Source organism: Neofelis nebulosa, chromosome 3 (genome assembly GCF_028018385.1).
Source record: "Neofelis nebulosa isolate mNeoNeb1 chromosome 3, mNeoNeb1.pri, whole genome shotgun sequence".
Taxonomy (NCBI): Eukaryota; Metazoa; Chordata; class Mammalia; order Carnivora; family Felidae; genus Neofelis; species Neofelis nebulosa.
Window position 1 is genome coordinate 78,681,681 of NC_080784.1, and position 17,761 is coordinate 78,699,441.

Below are 17,761 nucleotides of genomic sequence, written 5' to 3' on the forward strand. Positions count from 1 at the left end.
CTTGGCTACTATATTAAGTGAAAATGTTAAAATCTGGATTAAGTTGCCTAATGAGACTTCCACAAGTATCCATTTGCACAACTTTTGCTTTCCATTTCACAACGATGTGTCAACCATATTTTACTTCTAAAAATATATACCATAAGTGATACTACAGACTAGGTGTTTAATAAACTTAATCCTTCAGAAACACAACCATGTAACCTAATGTCAGTTTCAATAAGTACTCAGACACAGATATTTAAATACCTTCCATAACTCATATCTTAAATGGCATTTTAATGACTTAGTATGTGGGCAAACAAAGAATGATATTTTCAAATATAATCAAACGTCTTCATGCTCATATTTAGCAAAACTTGCCATAAACCATCACAAAACAAAGAAAATTTCAAATAAAACTTGTATTATTTCAAGTCTTGGGAAAAGCCTGAAATGCGCAAGGAAAAGCAGAATGCTCCTTCTGGGTAAACGCTGCTTCATTGCAACAGTCCTTGGGCTCTGAAAATTAAACTTCTGTGGAGGCGAACCTCTAATGACTATGGAGCTTTCCAACACTCTGTGCTGCGAGTCTGGCAGCTGCATCACACTACAATTAAAATATTCTAAAAATACAACGAGAGAATATTCATGAAAGCTAGTCTTACTGAAGTATGGTGCTCTTCCTTACTTAAAAAAATATTGTAAGAGGTTAACTTTTAAGTCCAGAAAATTGCACAGGATTACAAAAAAAGCAAATACAGACTCTAGCCCTATTTTTCTCCATGAAGCAATTTTTAAATTACATTCAATTAGTTCCTCTTCTATAAGGCATCATCCTAAAAATATGGATGACCAGGGTCAAGCCTAACTTTTGCTCTCTAGAAAAATCCATGGCCATAAGGCTGAAAATAAAAACTTCCCTAAAGTGAAGAGAGTAAAACAGGCCAAAGTAGAGGTTTATGAACTGCTCTGTGGTCTGTAAACAAGCGGATTACAAAGAAAATGTTGATGAGGCTTTAACTGGAAGAGAAGAACCCAAGATTCCAACTGGTTCTCAAAAGCTATCACAAGCCCCCAAAGATTTCTCATCTATAAAATTAGCAGGCTGGACTAAATAATTTCCTAAATAAGCTACACATTCTAACACACTACACTGACTTTGCACCTGTCTTTGTTTTTACCAAAAGGCACGATGAATGACCCTTTCTCAGAATCTAATCAACTGGTAATCATTGGTAGAAATTGTGATTAGCAGATATTCATGATAAATTACAAAAACAACAAAACAAATGCAAAAGTTATCGATGACCACCAAAAGCCAACAATTAACTTTACAAAGCATCTATTTCAAATAATCTCCTTGAGTTAATTCTGAATCAAAATATCACAAAGCAAAAAGTTACATGAATTCACTAAATACTAGAAACATATCCATGGGATTTTTGGCATCTATGCAAAGGTTATAAAGCAAACATTGAATGAAGTGATAGATTTTTTCGTTCAAGATTAAGACAACATAGTACCAAAATAAGGGTTATTAGATTAAAAAGAATAATCTCTCCCTACTAAACTTAACATTTTCAGGACTAGTTGGCCAGCACCTGCCTCTGATATAAAACTTTATACACAAGTCAACTGGCTTTTCGTGTTAAACTACTTTCCAGAACAGAAAGTATCCAAGTTGGAGGTGGAGGCTTTTCCAAGGAATTTGGAAGAACGTGCATTTTCCATGCAACAAATTAAGTATGTGCATTCAGCTTGGCTGTCATGTCTGGTCTTTTTATAAGTCTCTCCCAGCTACAGAAATACTGGGGCACATGCTGGTGGCATTGCCAACTAGGACAACTGTTTGTCTACAGTTTTGACAGTATCGCTGTCTCTCAAACCCCAAAATACTTGAGCCTCTTCCAGTAACCTACCTCGAGGAATCTACACCAAGGAAAGGAAATGATCCAGAACATGTTAAATCTATAAACAGCAAGATGACTAGAGGATAAAAGAATGAGAAACTGGAAATGATCCAAATGCCTAGCAATAGGTTAAATAAATTATGGTATGTCTAGCCAATTGAATATAATTTAGTCATTTATGTATGAAATATGAAGATTATGTAGCAACATAGAAGAGTATGATCAATAAGTGAAAAAAGCAGGATACATGATTACACGTAAAAACCATGTTATGTAAAAAGTATGTTACATATGTATTTAAATTGCATTAACAAAACTGGTATTAGTAGTTCGCTTTAGGAAGTAGAGTGAGGCTGGGCAAGAAGGGCAAATGTGAAAAGAAAAGAAACTTTCACCCTTTGCATTTCTTTCAATTGTTTGTAAAGGAGTTCAAACAAATCACCCCAAAATGTACAACTTTGGCATGAAGATTATTTCCAGCTGAAAACAATCAAGGCCTAAAAGGCTCAGGAAGAAACTTTGACCTTCCCTCCAACATCTGCCTGAAAAAAATGTAGATCTAGGACCTGCACCAGGAAGGGAATTATCACCCTATGTAACGACAGCATAATATGAACTAGGTATGGTACACAGGAAGGAACCCAGCAAGGCCTGCTTGATCAAAGTCCTCTATATGCCACTGTTTCTAGGTGGCCCAGCAAACATTTGTTTACCAAGCATTGAGTCTTTCCATTCTTCCTGTGAATTGCCTTCCTTCCGTTTGAAGCTTGGACTCCTATTCCCTTCTCCTCAGGTCCAGAATGACATTATATATCTCATGTTGCCTGTTTTTGGAATCACATTTTTTTCTTCTTTTTTCTCCCTTTTTTTTTTTTAAATTGAGGTGTAAGTTACATAAAGTACAAAAATATTAAGCAAACAACCTGATAAATATTTCCATTTGTGTATCCCTCTGTAACTACCATTCAGATCAAGCTATAAAGCATTCCTAACACCACAGCAGACTCACCCATCCCACTAGCAATAACATCCTGAAAAATAACTATTATTCTCATCTCTATCACAATGGATTAATGTGGGGTTTTTTGGAAGGTAATTTTTTTTTATTGAAGTATCATTAACATACAGTGTTATATTTCTTAAATTTTTTAATGTTTGTTTATTTTTGAGAGACAGACCATGAGCAGGGGAGGGGCAGAGAGAGAGAGACAGACAGAATCTGAAGCAGGCTCCAGGCTCTGAGCTGTCAGCACAGACACAGGGCTTGAACTCATGAGCCGTGAGATCATGATCTGAGCCACCCAGGCACCCCAGCATAAAGTGTTAAATTAGTTTCAAGTGTACAACACAATGATTCAACAATTCCATACAGTACTTAGTGCTCATCAAGATAAGCATATTCTTGATTTCCTTTATCTATTGCATCCCTGCCCCCAACTACCTCCTCCCTCCTCTGGCCACCATCAGGTTTGTTCTCTATATTTAACAGTCTGTTTCTTATATTTTTCTTGTTTTAAGTCCCACATAAGAGTGAAGTCATACTGTGTTTGTCTTTCTCTGACTTATTTCATTTAGCCTTATACCCTCTAGGTCCATCCTGAAATCTCATGTCTAAGTGAACTGTCTATATGTACAAAATTAAACATGATTTTCTCCTGTTAATTTGTCTCATGTAAATTTTATTCTTAGACCAGCCAGAAGAACATTAAAAGAGAAAATTTTTTTCCTCCCCAACATCTGAATTTTCCAATAGAAATGTATGGACTTTACTTGGGTAATTTTCTCTTAAGAAAAAAAAAATGTATATAAAAATATGGGTGGGGGCGCCTGGGTGGCGCAGTCGGTTAAGCGTCCGACTTCAGCCAGGTCACGATCTCGCGGTCCGTGAGTTCGAGCCCCGCGTCAGGCTCTGGGCTGATGGCTCGGAGCCTGGAGCCTGTTTCTGATTCTGTGTCTCCCTCTCTCTCTGCCCCTCCCCCATTCATGCTCTGTCTCTCTCTGTCCCAAAAATAAATAAAAAACGTTGAAAAAAAAAAATATATGGGTAGGATACTCAAGGCATTAAAAATAATGTTAAAATGTAAGATTGTACATTTACTTTTCCTATTTTTTCTATATTTTCAGCAATGTCATATTCTTTAATTAAAAAAATTAAATCTATGAAATAACTCTAGAAGTCATCTTTTTGTCAAGCATATAATTAATCCTTAACCTTTTTTTCCATTTTTCAGATCCTATTCAAAGAATAATCTTGTCATATAATCTATAATTACACAGAATGCATTGCAGATAAACCCCAGGTAAAAGTGTATCACTCTAAAACCTAAAAAAAAATTTTTTTAATCTGAAATAACCTGATTATAGCTTATCAGTTCTTTGTCTTATCCTTCATCTTTATCACTAAAGCCTTTCACAGAGCTTGACCATGGAGGCTTACAGCACAGCAGTGAAGTGTGTATGCGTATGTTGGTGGGGAGGGGCTGGAACATACTTCCTGGGTGTGAATTCTAGCTCCACCACCAGCTGTGTGATTTTGAATGGTTACTTTGTTTTAATTTCTCCAATGTAAAATGGGAATTCTAATACCAAACTCTCAAGGTTGTTGTGAGGACTAGTGGAGAAGACTAATATAAAGCACTAATGCCTGCTGTAGTAAGCTACTAGCTTTAATCTATTAGCTAATTAAGCTGTTAGCTATTATTCTAAGCATTCTAAAATACGAAACAAAATCTGTTTTTAACAATTATTATAACCATTGCAAAATACATTTATAACAAAAACACAATGAATCTAACACAATTTTATGATCCATGCATTACTCCAGCTTAGACATCCAAGGATAAAGAAGGAAAGAAAAGAGTTTGCAATGATGACATTTTTATCTCAGCTACACTTTACATTGCATAATTGATTGCAAGCTGAAATTGTTTTCCTTAAACATCTCTTCTTCTGATTTGCAACTGCAGTGACTACTAACAGGATTTTAGTGTTTTCCTCCAGCTTTCCATTAAAAGGGAGAAAATATTATTTAAGGTCAGGGGAAACTGTTTATACGAAGGATACCAGAATGGCAAAACACAAACTTTACTTCAACAAAAAAATAAGAGGGATATCTAAGTGCTTCTTTCTTTCTTCCCGCTGTTTATATCACTCTTTGAAAAGAGGGTTCATTAAATCAAAAACTAAGATTAACCCCCCCGCCCCTCCTTAAAATCTGCTTAGATTCAGGGATCAAAGAACAAATGAATGTTTTCTCTTCCTATGCCTAGACTTCCTCCAGTTCTGGAAAATCCTCCTAGTTACTCTTACTCTATTGATTCCTGATTGGGCTAAATTAAATCAGGGCTACTCACACTGTAGAGATAAAGATGTATCTAATAAGACAAAACACAGTCATCTAGATTTCTATTATCTACAAAAAGAAATGCATGCAGTGGGAGCAGTGGGAGAATTAATACCAAACTCTGTCCTCATCTACTTCAAGGAAAAAATATACCAGGATTAAATGAAGCACAGAAAATATTTAAAAACAGATATCAACCATTTGATTTTTATGTAGCAATTTTTGAGGGAAAAAATGCTGTAAATAAGAATGGTCAGGTTTATTACAAAGAAGTGAACTTTCACTAGAAGCTGTCAGGCCAGAAAGGGTACAAAAAGAAGTTATTATTCATATAACTGCATCCATGAAATAATTAAACTTTTTAAAAAGTGATGGCGGAAATCTTCATAAACCCTAAGATGAGTGATAAGAGGAAGGTACTCCAAGGGGTTGTCATGATCCCCAAAGAGGATCTACTGCATGTGTGTAATCCTCAGACTGGCAGTGGTCCCAAAGTCTGGAAGTATTTTACCTCCAAGCATCAACTGCTAGCAATTTCTGAGTCTGCTTTGCCTCTGCCCATGACAAGAATCAACTTGTTCCAAAATTCTACTAAATATGTTTCTTTTATGTTAAAACTCTGCTGTTTCTGGGAAAGCTAAAAGCTAGAATTTTTTACACATGTGGACAAAAGCTATATTTGGACCTTTCATTCTCTTAACAGAATAAAAACAGTTATAAAGAACTCCCCCCTGCTGCAGTTTATTATAAGAAAGTAACTCTTTTGAAAAAATGTTAAAAGTAAACCTTATTCTCCTATTCAATTCTTTTAACTTAAAAGTTCAAGGTTTTATTTAAACAATAAGAGTAAAGCATTTAATCTAAATTAACTGCAAGTTTAAAAAAAAACTACTTAAGAGGAAAATAGTCATGACTTCTATTTACAGATAATTTTTTCTAGTCACTTCATCTATAAGCACATACATTGTGCATTTCTTCAAAAAAATCGATAACATCACTTTTAAGTATTAAATACTTAAAATCCCACAAGACTAAATCATTATTTCTTAGATTTCTCTTGAAATACATGTAAAACCATTTGGGACATCTTTATTTAATCCCCTGTGAAACTGTAGTGCCCAACTGCATGTTAGCATCATACAACAAAGACTATAAACCTTATCATGCTGACACACGTGCCTCAACTAGATAAGAAGTAGACAGACTAGCTATGAGAACACCTCTAAGTTCTGAAATAAAGTTTAGCATGTGGCCTAAATGGTAACAAAGGTAACAATCCAACAAGTCTTTCTTTTTGAATCATTTCACTTACTTGACACCATGATTTTTGAATCTTAGCACTATTGACCTCTTGGACCCCAGCAAATTATGCTGTGTGTGTTCTGTGCAGTGTAAGATGGTTAGCAGCATTCCTGGCCTCTCCCTACTTACTACACGCCAGGGGAATCCTCATCCCCAGGCATGGCATCAAAAAAGGATTCCCATTCAATGAATGGGTGACAGATGGTAATCACTTATTCTGGTGAGTACTGTGTAATATACTCAATTATCAAATCCCTATGCTGTACACCTGAAACTAATATAAGATTGTACGTCAACAGTACTTCAATAGTAAAAATTAAAAAGAAGAAAAGACTCCAGACAGTCTAAATGTCCCCTAGATGAAATTGTACCCAGTTGAGAACCACCAAGAGTTAACATGGATAAAATCCTAAAATATTACTTTATTTCAAGTGATTTTATAAGGAGATATAAAATGCATGAGTTATATGTACTAATCAAGTCTACCTTGTAAATGAAATCACTACTACTAGGAAGATGTGATAATCCATTTTGATGGAAGAGAAGATCCAAGGGACACTGTTTTAACAATAATGCTACTGGCACATGATGCTTTAATCAAGAAAGCCTTCAAGCCCACAAAAGATAACCAGGGCCCCTTAAGACTCTAGCATAGGTATCAGGATGAGATCAGTGGCTGTTCATGATGAACTGCCTATAAATTGTTACTCTATCCTTCTGTTAAATATCAGATCAATGTAAGAAGAAAAAAAACCGCACCTGAGCAGAAGTAACCAGATAAGGCAGACAGCCTAAAATTTTGTGTGGGGACAACTTATTAACAGATCTAGGTTCTCATTCCTTTCCTTTCACCTAAATAAAGCTGTCCTCTTCTTGAAAATGTTCAGAGAACAGATTGTTTTACATGCCCACAGAGAAATCATTTTATCGGTGTGTCTGGGTGGCTCAGTAGGTTAAGCGTCTGACACTGGATTTCAGCTCAGGTCATGATCTTGCTGTTCATGAGATCAAGCCCCATGTCAGGCTCTGTGATGACAGCACGGAGCCTGCTTAGGATTCTCTCTCTTCCTCTCTCTCTGCTCCTTCCCCCTCTCCCCTCTCTTTCAAAATACATACATTTTTTAAAAAGAAATCATTTTAGGGGCGCCTGGGTGGCTTGGTCGGTTAAGCATCTGACTTCGGCTCAGGTCATGATCTCACGGTCCATGAGTTCGAGCCCCGCGTCGGGCTCTGTGCTGACAGCTCAGAGCCTGGAGCCTGCTTCCAATTCTGTGTCTCCCTCTCTCTCTGACCCTCCCCCATTCATGCTCTGTCTCTCTCTGTCTCAAAAATAAATAAACGTTAAAAAAAAAATTTAAAAAAAACTCATTTTATAAAATCAAATAAAAATGAACACTGATCAAAGATTTGCATTAACCTTAAGCGTAAGACAAATTTCCTACGCTATTTCAAAGCAAGAAATAAAAGTTCTCATTATAACACATATCAGCCAAAAATCAGACTTCAAGTTTTAAATAGCAAGTCAACCTATAGCACAGGTGTTGGATCAGCATACCAAGAAAACTATAGCTTTTAAGGATACCTGGAATTCTGAAAATATGACACCTAAAAATTGTGTCTATCAAAAGTAAAATCTATAATTTTTCCAGAGAAGTACTTTATTTGAAAGTTTAAAGATATCTTCTTTCTTTGCACATGGGAAGTAATGTTGTAAGTTCTATATAGTGACAAAAGTGACTCATGTAACATTTTATAGTCATATTCTAAAATTTCAAAGATTAACTCATAATGTTTTCATTTTACAACTGATTGAAATCAGTCTTTGTTTTCCTTCTCAGTGCTTAAGTTTTTGCTTCTAAGCAGACATGAGAAAGTCTGCTTAGAAATCAGAACAGCATATACTGGATTTCTGAGGGCAACTATAATCATGTTTCCTTCTGAATTAGTTTTTTAAAAATCTCCCTCTACTTTTCTTTCTTACACAAAATTGAAAACATACTACAGAGGTTTTTTTTCTTGCTTTTTCCACTCAACATTTTCCCAGGTCTTTATAAATATTCCCCCAAATATAATTTTCAATGGCCGCTACATACGAATTCTATGGTATTATTATTTAGCTCTTTTCTACATTAGGGATCTGAAGTTGTTTTGAATCCTTTGCTTTTATTGCTGAAATGAAAATTCTTATGCATAATCATGTTTGCATCTCAGGTTATTTTGGATAAATTCCTAGAAGTTAATTTATTAATTCAAATAGTAAGAACATTGTAAAGTTGTACAAAACAAATTGCCTTCCATAAAGATTATAAAATTTATACTTCCAACATTCTTTGAAAATGCCAATTCACTCCATATTCAAAAAAAGTAAATTTTCTTTTTTAAAAACCTGTCCATTTTAAATATCAAAAATACTATCTCAGTGCTTTAATTCATTTTTTAGTGAGACTGAACTCTTTTATACTCAGTATTTATAATTCTATCTTTTCAAGTTGTTGTCTTTTATCTATCTTGCCATTGCAGTGCTGTTTTTTTTCCTATTCAACTACTATAACTCAATACAAAGGATCTAAATCTTGCTAATGACATCTATAAATTTTTATTTTATAAGTTGTCTAGCCAACCTTTCCCCTTGTGATTTTCCCGCAATTTTTATGCTTAGGAACTCCTTTCTCATTTCAACCTAACTATTGACATATTTTCTTTTAGTTCTTTTGTTTCATTTGATGTCTATATTTTTAAAACACTTGGAATTTACTTTTGGTATGGAATCAGGATGATGACTTAATATCTGGTAGCATAAGAGCCCATTAATCATTATTTACAAAATTTTCTGCCTCTTTTTCCAGATTAGCTATTGAAATCACTTGGGTAGTCCTCCCCCCACCAGAAAAAAAATCTCATTTAGGTTCTTACTGAAATTGCAATTAAATTATAAATAAAAAATAGGGAGAATACATAGAAGAATGTTGAATACTGGGGCTGTCAGGCAATTACCTCATACCTATTATAGAAATACTTCCAATATCTCATTTGTTTACCACTACATAAGCTTTTTGTGTCAGGTGGTAGTTTTTAGAAGTGTATTAGAGATTTCACTGTCCATTTTTATTACTGATTTTTTTTTATAAATATTTATTTTTGAGAGAGAGAGAACATGTGGGTATGCATGTGGAGTGGGCAGAGAGAGAGGGATCAGAGGTTCTGAAGCCAGCTCCCCACTTATAGCAGACAGCCCGACACAGGGCTTGAACTCATGAACTGCGAGATCATGACCTGAGCTAAAGTTGGATGCTCAACCAACTGAGCCACCCAGGTGCCCCTATTACTAAATCTTTAGCTAAATATTAATTTTGTATTTTGTCAAATACCTTTACAACCATTTTGGGATTACATGTGCCTTTATGCTTTATCCTCTAGATCTCATGTATAAACAGGTTTCTTAACAGTGATCCATTCTTTAATTCCTGTCATTAAGTCCAGCTCTTAGTAGTGTAGTATTTTTTAATATGTGGGTAATTTGGGGTTGCTTGTGCTTTAGTTAACATTTTTACATACTGATATATCTAGTCTGGAGCCTCTTTGAAGGTAATTTTTTAGATAATTATTAACATTTCAATGATCACCCATTTCAATTAGATGTTCAACTTCCGTATTTCACTTCCATTTTCCCTGAAAAACGTTCATTTGGAGATTTTCAATCTCAATTTTTAAAATCTCATCTGCATTTACTGTTTATATGCCATTCAGGTTTTTTAATTTTGCACATTTATGGTTTTCATTTTTCTTTTTGTTAGGGGTCTTAAATGTTTGTCTCTGTTTCCTGTCTTCCTGTGTCAACCAAGAATTAGTTATTTAACTTGCCACATCTTTATTTTACTTTAATTAATTTTCACTCACTTGCAGAATGAGTCTTGTCTTGTGCCATGCTATTAACTCAATTTGTAAAGTGTCTGTTGCCATTCATACTATGAACCTTGGGCAGGCTGCTATGAAAGGTCATGTCTTCTAATCGCCAATTTAATTAATTAGAAAAGTCACTATTAACTCACTATAATCTACTGGAATTTTTAGAACCTAGTTTTTAAATTGTTAATGTTTCAAGAAAAAAATCAGCTAACTAGGTGTTAGGAATCTGGTGTTAGGAAATTAGAAAACTACCTTCTCGCATTTTTTTCTAGAAGGCACTGCTCCAATGTTTCATTTTCAGCACTATATGAGCTAAACACTTCAGAGTAAATTAAGTGTGCTATAGGGAAGAAACAAAAGGGAATGAAGAAACAAATTTAATGCTGGAAACTATAATGTTCAATAAAATGTAAATACAAACAATTTACCTTTATTGAAATTAGGAAAAAAATATACTTCAGAAGCCACATGTTTCTTTTTAGGAATGATAATCTGATTGTGGCAAAACTCAGTATTCATGCATTCTTCAGATTTGCCCAATTTTTCTTCTTTTTTTAAGTTTATTTATTTTGAGAGAGAGAGAGCATGCACAGGCAAGAGATGGGCAGAGAGAGAGGAAGAAAGAGAATCCCAAGCTGGCTCCACGCGGTCAGATCCTGATCTCATGAACCATGAGATCATGGCCTGAGCTGAAGAGCTGGATGCTTAACCAACTGAGCCACTTGGGCACCATGCCTAATTTTTCTTCCTTAGCCCATGAGATTTCCTGATATATTGTTACCATAATTTGGCTTTCATTTTCCTGTGTAATTTTTGTTTATTTTTCAGAAATGCTGATTAACTACCTCCATGGTGCTCTATGAAACTCACATAGACATTCCTATCAAAATACTTTTTTGAAATGCATTTTCAACATTATATATAGGTGAGGAGAAAAGGTTTCTCCTTTCTAGGCTTTTCTAACATTTCTAAAAATGTTAAATATCTTTAATTTGGACTCCTACAATTTACCAAACCCATAAATGACTCTACTAGTCAACAGGTGTTCTTATTCTTAGAAAACCTTCCACTTAATATAGGAAGCCTCTTCAACTTCTACTCTTCCCTCAGAAGTTTACATTTCCCTAGCCCCCCAAAAATGATTAATCCAATTAAAAAATGGGCAGAAGACATGAACAGATAACTTTTCCAAAGAAGATGTATAAATGACCAACGGACACATGAAAAAATGCTCAAAATCACTCATCATCAGGGAAATACAAATCAAGACCACGATGAGATACCACCTCATACCTGTCAGAATGGCTAAAATTAACAGCACAAGAAACAACAGGTATTGGCAAGGATGCAGAGAAAGAGGAACCTTCCTGCACTGTTGGTGGGAATGCAAACTGGTGCAGCCACTCTGGAAAATAGTATGAAGGGTCCTCATAAAGTTAAAAATAGAACTACCCTATGATTCAGCAATTGTACTACTAGGTATTTACCCAAATACAAAAATACTAATTCAAAGGAATACATGCACCCTGATGTTTAGAGCAGCATTATCAACAGCAGCCAAATACGGAAACAGCTCGTGTCTGTCAATAAATGAATGAATAAAGAAGATATGGTATAAGTATACATATACTTATATACAAATATATATATACATGTAGACATATATATATATACACACACACAATAAAATATCATTCCACCATAAAAAAGAATGAAATCTTGCCATTTGCAATAACATGGTTAAAGCTAGAGAGTATTATGCTAAGTGAAATAAGCCAGTCAGTGAAAGAAATACCATATGACTCCACATATGAGTGAAATCAGAGTCTTCTAGAAGACTCTGGACTACGTATTGTCAAATATATAACTACCATGATACAGGGAGACTTTAAAAGTAAGACAGAGAGCTGGGGGGGCTAGTAAACATCTTACCTGCTTTCCGTCCAGCGTGCAGAGCCTCTTGACCACTCCTGAATCTAGTTTAATGGCTTCGGTGATATCTGTCAAGACCTGTTCAAATGAATGAGCAGTCTTCTTATTTAGAAGGATCCTCACGGCTTTTCTAGGCTTCACTCCACTTCGAATCACGGTCACCAATTTCGGTTTGATGAAATCTTTACTTTCCTTCACTTCACTTTTCACCGAGGGGGGAGCAGCCAAGGCTCGGGATGTCCCACCCTTGATGTTCACAGACCAGTTCGGATTAATATTTTTGGTGTAATCAACTTTACGAAATGGTTCATTTGATGCACACACGTAACTCTCACCTAAAAAAGCAAAAACCAGTTTTATTAGCATCATTATCCTCACCACAGAAGCACTGTATCTTAAGAACAAATGGAGACCCATTAAGTGAACTCTGAAACCTAACAGGTTCGCTGGAAGGGGATTCACATCCTTTTCCTTTGGCATTCTGTCCACCCTTTCTATTTAAACATCTAGATTGGTTTTGAGAGAGAGAATAACACACATTACGAAGTGAAAAGCACAGGACAAATGAAACAAGAGAGATTTGGGTTTTATTCTGATCAAATATGTCACCCCGAATAACTCCTCTGCATTTTGGTTCTCAAGATCACGGTCTATAAATTCAAGTTGTTGAATCAAATGAATTCTAGAGTACTTTCTAATTCCAAAAGCTATTAACCATTTTAATTTTTTTTAAATCTCATTCTGGAAGAAATAATATATTCACACAAAGAAATAAAACTATTTTTCTCCTTCCAATTACAGATTTCAGTCCTAACTGAAGAATGATTACTCCATCCTCACATAGCTGTCTAAAATATATTTAGTCATAAGATCATTTACTCAATTAATGAAGTACTGCAAAAACGAAGGAAGAGTTTTGACAGCTCAAAGAAATATACTTCAGGCATTTTTTTTCTTAACTAAAGAATGTGAATTTAGAATAATTAGTTCAAATAGACAGGCTTTTCTATATTCACTTACATGGGAAAGGATATTAAGCATTTTAAAATGATGTGTTCCTTATTCATGCAGACTTCTGCCTAATTCTTATTAAGTAAAATATAAAAACTATAATATTTGTTGATTAGCTTACCAAGTCAATGTTCATTAATTTTAAGTTCCAAAATTACAGGTTGAAAAATAATTTTTATAATTATATGTTGAAAACCGTAATTCATAATTATATGTTTAAAATCATAATTTTTCCTTCAGGAAACCCAGAAGTCACCCAATCCTTTTATCCTCACCTTTCTGGCATACAAGAGGACTACACTATAAAACTTTCTCTAACATACCTTCTAACTCAAAAAGAATCCAGTATTTTTTCACATTTTCAGTGTAACAGTCTCACTCTTAATAATTATATGACATCAGTCTTAACGTTCATGCTTAAAACAAAAATAGTCAAAATAGTGAAAGGGAATTCCTGAGAAAAACCTACTAATATAAATATTTAACATCCTATCATTTAGGATGTTCTTAAAATCCTGATTAATGGAGAACTTGAAGACTCCCAAAGGCACACAAACAATTCAGTAACAGATCAGGCATATAAGAAGGGTCTAAAAAGAGGAGTAACATCTTCTATCTAACGGTATAACGAGGCCACTGTCCAACTAGGGAACCAGCCACAGGCTTTAATGCTGCTTCCACACCACTAGTCTGAAAGCCAGCCCAACCATCTCCATTCAGTTAGAGATTTTTCATCTCTGTAGGTTTATCAAAATCACTTTTCACAGTGTAATCATCTGGGTAAGTGGTATGTAATTTCAAATACACGCATAAATTTCATAAAATAGAACTATATATCACATGCATGTATTTATGAGCAAAAATACTTACGATTTTGCTTTAATTTTATAGAGAACACAAGTCTCACATTGAAAAGCTCTATTTTTACCAACAATAAAAACTTAATTGTATGTTCTGATTCAAAATATTAAGACGAAGAAAAGGAAATTTCAGCAAGAGACTTTTTTTTTTTTTTTTTTTTTTTTTTTTTTTAAGGGCAGGGAGAAGCCAGCTGGGGAAAAGCCTTTCCCAGTATAAATGAAAAAAACAATGGCAAAGAGAAACAAAACAAGAGCATGTTTAGTATGTCAGATTTCCTTGATCAACCTAGTCCCTGCACAGATGATGTATCAACCAGGCAAACTGCCTTTGAAATTCGTCTGTATTTTGCCTCTTTACATAGGTTCAGGATGCCAGAATGAAAACAGGTAGAGGAAGTCTGTCTTTTAATTTGTGTACGTGTGGTTACACATACATTTTAATTCCCTCCTTCTCTCCCTTTTTTGCTTCATAATGTTTCAATTAAAAACTTGTAGGGGTACCTGAGTGGCTCAGTCAGTTAAGGGTCTGACTTCAGCTCAGGTCATGATCTCATGGTTTGTGAGTTTGAACTCCACATCAGACTCTGCACTGACAGCGCAAAGCCTGCTTTGAATACTGTCTCCCTCTCTCTGCCTCGGTCTCTCTCTCAAAAATAAACATTAAAAAAAACAAAACAAAACTTGTAGATCAGGGGCACCTGGGAGGCTCAGTCAGTCAAGTGTCTGACTCAAGCTCAGCTCAGATCTTGATCTTAAGGTTGTGAGTTCAGGCCCCACATTGGGCTCCACACTGGGCATAGAGCCTATTTAAAAAACAAAGACTTGTAGATCAGTTCTATAATATATAAAGTTTTAAACCAGCAAACGCCTGCTAGACAGAGCCTCATCCCTTCCTTGTACGCATGGCAGACAAATAACAGTCCACAGAGTGTTCTTCAGTTAGGCCTGGACTCTTCCTCATAATATGCAAGGAGTACCTACTATGCGCTAGCTCACATGCTAAATGCTGACATAATAAGATACCCAATTTGGCATTCTTGGTATACAACATTTCAGCAGCAAGGTTTAAGACAGGTAAACCTGTGTTTCTGTATACTGGGCACATAAAGCCCTAGAGTACAAATGTCATACTTTGATAACAATAGCCACCAAGATACCTAGGCTAGCTTCCCTTGCTATGTCCCCACCCTGATTAAACAATCTCTGATTGTAATTTTTTCACTTCCATATTTGTCTATCAGGAGAGAATATGGTGACAAAAGAATTTAAGATTTTGGCTCCTTGGCCAGTTAGAGCTCTTGCTGTTAACCAAACAATAAATTATGATTCTGTTAGGTACTAAGCACCCACAAGATTGCTTAGAAGCAATCAGCCTCCCCTCAACCAGATTCATGCTACTGTAGAGATTCTGGTTTAAGATTTGTTACCTTCCTGCCAACTTGTCACTTCCCCCTACCTCCCCATCCTGGCAAGGAATATCACTTCCTGCTAAAAGTACTTAGTTAGAAACCTACACACCATTCTTCACTCTTCTGGTTTCCCTACATGTTACATTCTGACATCAAGTTCTGTCCTATTTTCTAAATATTTCTCAAAATGTCCACTCTCTGTGTCCTGACCACCACCTACTTGCTACTTGGATCAGTTCAAGAATCTTGTGTTTTCTGCTGACTCCCCAATAATGTAACAAATGGCAGTACATCTTATGCTATTGATACACCTGAAAAAGTATATCCTGAAGTAATGAGTTTTGATATACTGAGAAAATACATATTCTGAAAAGATTTTTTAAAATTTGCCAATACATACTAAAACCACACTTACCCAAACAAGGAAAAGATAAGCATAAGAGTTAAACTAAGATATAAATGTGTATGTATACATATATCATATATGGATATATGAAAAATAAAGAAGTCCCTGAAGTCCACAACAGATCTGACATTAACAGCGATCTTGACATTATAAGCTGGTCTGATGCTCACAGACAGACCTATGTTCTTCCCTGGGATATAAGCTCACAGAATATATCAAAGTCACTCAGGCTATGGTAAAGTGACACAAAAACAAGGTCGCTGTGCAACCCACAAAATATGAGACATCCTCCTCTAAACTCAACGAATGACTGCCACTTCTTTACCAATTATAGCTTTTTCCTCAATATACTCTGTGCTCCCTATAAGATTTAATGAATTGATAATAGAATTGAATAGAATAGAATGAATAATAGAATTGTCCTTCCTTCTAACAGCACCCAATACAGAGCAAGTCCCTGCTTCTGCAGATCCTCCCTGAGATTATCCGACCAAAGCCCAAATTCTATGATAGGTCTAACACCTTCTTACCAAGATGCCCCATGGTATACTCCAATGTCCATTCTCCTTACTGCAGTGAGTAATAAACTCAACTTGTTTGACTACAGGTATGTTCTTGGTGGACTCTGGTGGTTCTCTCGGAGAACTGAGATACACACACACACACACAAACACATGCGCGCTCTCTCACTCTCTCTCTCTCTCTCTCTCTCTCTCTCTCTCTCTCAATTTCTTTCTCTCCCTCCTTCCAATAATAGTTCTGTGACCATAAGAGTTTGGGGGAAAATCATTTTGGAAACTATAATCACGTGAATACTACATACAAAGAAAATTTGCTTTATGTATAGAAAGAAGATGGATAGAAGCATAAGGTGGTTTATAAAACTTAACTGTTTTCAGGTACAAAGAGAAAATCTTTGAATATCCTTTAAGACTCCACAGTGGCATGGTTATGGCTTCTTACCACTGACATTTGTTCAAAGTCACTTTACTTCATAGTTAGCAGGCTGATAAATTGTCTACAATTGTGTAATACAACCTGGGTATTAACCATTAACTTTCATCCTTACTCAACCCAAGATACAGCCTCTTTAAGAGGCAAGAGGATAGGGGCAGCTGGGTGTCAGCTGGTTAAGCATTGGACTCTTCATTTCAGCTCAAGTTATGATCCCAGGATTGTGAGATTGAGCCCCACAGGGGGCTCCACACTGAACTGGAATTCTTTCACTCTCCTCTCTCCCCTTCTGCCCTTCTCCCCACCCCCCCCCCCCGCCTCGCTCTAAAAATAACATAAATCTTTAAAAAAAAAAAAGAGGCAAGAGGATATTACAAGCCAGGAACTCCCCAATTTCTTGTCTCTGAAAACTTTCATTGCCACAAATATATTTCAGACTGCGACAATTTTTCCCACCTTCTCTCCCTTTTCAGTAATAGGACAGCCACCTCCTATTCGATGTTGAGTCGTTCCACCAGGATTTAGATCTTTCTGTCTCCTCACGCTGCAGTTGCAGGGACATTGTTCTTCTCTTCTCCATTTAACTAGGCAGCCCTCTCTCCAGAATTAGATACAAATACCTCCCACCTTAAACACACACAAATCCTCCCTCTCTTCATTCCTCATCCCACTCTACCTAATGTGCTTCTGGCTTCCATTCACTGCTGAGTTAAAAAGCACTCCTCAAATGTTTTTTCACCCACTGT

General features: G+C 35.8%; 1 protein-coding gene across 9 annotated transcripts in view; it reads right to left on the reverse strand.

The window, feature by feature from the left end:
* DCLK2 (doublecortin like kinase 2) overlaps positions 1 to 17,761 on the reverse strand; it is a 153,949-nt gene that overhangs the window by 121,285 nt on the left and 14,903 nt on the right. For all 9 annotated transcript variants that reach the window (XR_009259262.1, XR_009259261.1, XM_058721190.1 and 6 more), the window contains exon 2: positions 12,376 to 12,710. Coding sequence is in view for 7 of the 9 variants with exons in the window: in XM_058721190.1 (XP_058577173.1) it covers positions 12,376 to 12,710 (335 nt within the window). In the remaining 2 variants the exon portion in view is untranslated. The remainder of the gene's footprint in view (positions 1 to 12,375; positions 12,711 to 17,761) is intronic.